This window comes from Nanorana parkeri, unplaced genomic scaffold (assembly GCF_000935625.1).
Source record: "Nanorana parkeri isolate BGI_ZX_2015 unplaced genomic scaffold, ASM93562v1 scaffold3183, whole genome shotgun sequence".
Classification (NCBI taxonomy): domain Eukaryota; kingdom Metazoa; phylum Chordata; class Amphibia; order Anura; family Dicroglossidae; genus Nanorana; species Nanorana parkeri.
In genome coordinates this window covers 32,880-35,656 of record NW_017309451.1, presented here as the reverse complement: position 1 = coordinate 35,656, position 2,777 = coordinate 32,880, and the positions used below count along the sequence as shown (strand labels likewise).

General features: G+C 57.8%; 1 protein-coding gene across 1 annotated transcript in view; it reads left to right on the top strand.

Moving 5' to 3' along the window:
* ZMYM3 (zinc finger MYM-type containing 3) overlaps positions 1-2,777 on the top strand; it is a 25,674-nt gene that overhangs the window by 22,207 nt on the left and 690 nt on the right. Inside the window, exons 22-23 of the mRNA XM_018574719.1 lie at positions 1,303-1,557; positions 2,336-2,453. Of these exons, the coding sequence (XP_018430221.1) occupies positions 1,303-1,557; positions 2,336-2,453 (373 nt within the window). The remainder of the gene's footprint in view (positions 1-1,302; positions 1,558-2,335; positions 2,454-2,777) is intronic.

The following is a 2,777-nucleotide window of genomic DNA, read 5'->3' as shown; positions in this document are numbered from 1 at the left end:
GGGGGGGGGGGTGAGGTGGGGGGGGTTGGTGATGGGTGTGTAGGTGACGGCTCATCGGGCATTTCCCTGACATAGAGATTCGGGGGTGGGGGCGGGCCTAAGGTGGGCGCTGGTGATGGGTGTGTAGGTGACGGCTCATCGGGCATTTCCCTGACATAGAGATTCGGGGGTGGGGGCGGGGCTAAGGTGGGCGCTGGTGATGGGTGTGTAGGTGACGGCTCATCGGGCATTTCCCTGACATAGAGATTCGGGGGTGGGGGCGGGGCTAAGGTGGGCGCTGGTGATGGGTGTGTAGGTGACGGCTCATCGGGCATTTCCCTGACATAGAGATTCGGGGGTGGGGGCGGGGCTAAGGTGGGCGCTGGTGATGGGTGTGTAGGTGACGGCTCATCGGGCATTTCCCTGACATAGAGATGTGGGGGCGGGGCTAAGGTGGGCGCTGGTGATGGGTGTGTAGGTGACGGCTCATCGGGCATTTCCCTGACATAGAGATGTGGGGGCGGGGCTAAGGTGGGCGCTGGTGATGGGTGTGTAGGTGACGGCTCATCGGGCATTTCCCTGACATAGAGATGTGGGGGCGGGGCTAAGGTGGGCGCTGGTGATGGGTGTGTAGGTGACGGCTCATCGGGCATTTCCCTGACATAGAGATGTGGGGGCGGGGCTAAGGTGGGCGCTGGTGATGGGTGTGTAGGTGACGGCTCATCGGGCATTTCCCTGACATAGAGATGTGGGGGCGGGGCTAAGGTGGGCGCTGGTGATGGGTGTGTAGGTGACGGCTCATCGGGCATTTCCCTGACATAGAGATTCGGGGGTGGGGGCGGGGCTAAGGTGGGCGCTGGTGATGGGTGTGTAGGTGACGGCTCATCGGGCATTTCCCTGACATAGAGATGTGGGGGCGGGGCTATGGTGTGCACAGGTGGTGATGGGTGTGTAGGTGACGGCTCATCGGGCATTTCCCTGACATAGAGATGTGGGGGCGGGGCTATGGTGTGCACAGGTGGTGATGGGTGTGTAGGTGACGGCTCATCGGGCATTTCCCTGACATAGAGATGTGGGGGCGGGGCTATGGTGTGCACAGGTGGTGATGGGTGTGTAGGTGACGGCTCATCGGGCATTTCCCTGACATAGAGATGTGGGGGCGGGGCTATGGTGTGCACAGGTGGTGATGGGTGTGTAGGTGACGGCTCATCGGGCATTTCCCTGACATAGAGATGTGGGGGCGGGGCTATGGTGTGCACAGGTGGTGATGGGTGTGTAGGTGACGGCTCATCGGGCATTTCCCTGACTTGTGCCCAATTTCAGGGCTGATGTGCTCACGTGTGGAGGAAGAACATCTGTGGGACTGTAAGCAGCTGGGCGTGTACTCCCCCTACGTGCTCCTGAACACGCTCATGTTCTTTAACACCAAGTACTTTGGCTTGCGCACCGCCGAGGAGCACTTGCAGCTGTCCTTCACCAACGTCGTCCGACATTCCCGCAAGTGCGCCACCAACAGGGGAGCATCGAAAATCATCAGCATCCGCCATTACCCTCCCTCGCTGCAGAGGAGGTGCAAAGGTACCGTACATGACCTCCATTCACCCTTCATACGCAGGTCTTTAAACCTGAACTCCGGCCTCAAAAACCTCCACTTCCTGCTCTCTCTCTCCTGGTGCAGGGTGACTGGTCTTGTCTCCACCCCCTCCTGTAATAAAGACCGCCCACTGTTGCTCTCTGTCCTTCTGCAAGGTGACTGGTCTTGTCTCCGCCCCCTCCTGTAATAAAGACCGCCCACTGTTGCTCTCTCCTTGTGCAGGGTGACTGGTCTTGTCTCCGTCCCCTCCTGTAATAAAGACCGCCCACTGCTGCTCTCTCTCCTGGTGCAGGGTGACCGGTTTTGTCTCCGCCCCCTCCTGTAATAAAGACCGGTTACTGTTGCTCTCTCTTCTTGTGCAGGGTGACCGGTCTTGTCTCCGCCCCCTCCTGTAATAAAGACCGCCCACTGCTCTCTTTCCTTGTGCAGGGTGACTGGTCTTGTCTCCGCCCCCTCCTGTCATAAAGACCAATCACTGCTGCTGTTTCCTTATGCTTCGCCCCCTCCTGTAGTTTACTCTAGTGGGTGGAACCTGCCGGGCCCCTCCCACAAGCTCTGCACATGCTCAGGGATGATGTCACTGCCACATTTACAAGGTATTATCTGGGTTTGCAGAGGCATTTGTTGCTCACAAACTGGATCTTTATATCCTTTGGCAGCTGTTGAGGAATATACGAAGGTTTTTGTGGGCGGAGTTCGGCTTTAACTTCCGTTCTGTCATTTTGTTACTTGAGAATAATTTCCTTTGTGTCATCCTGAAAGAGAGCGCATCTAAGAGGAAGCGGGAAGAAGACCAGGTGGCCGCGCTGGAGCAGCAGGAGAACAAGCAGAACCCGCTGCGCTGCCCTGTGAAGTTCTACGAGTTTTACCTTTCCAAATGGTGAGTTCCTCTAACGCCCTGGGCCCCTCATCCCAATCCTGGACCAAGCATGCAGCCAGTGAAGTTCCCGTCACCCATGCTTGGTCTGGATTAGTGGCTCCTAGGTAGTAAAGTCAGGACCAGCATACCAGTCACAGTCCATAGTGGCAGCTATTGTATTTCTGTTACCCGTGAAGACGTAGACTTGTGTTCAGCAGCTAAGGGTTGGCTGTGTGGAGACAGAGCGGCCCGTGGTACAGCAGCGCCAGTAACCGTACTCCTAGGCCACGGGCGGACAGCCAGTCTGTGCGGCCAACCGGCCTGTCCAACCCAACGAGGCGGCCG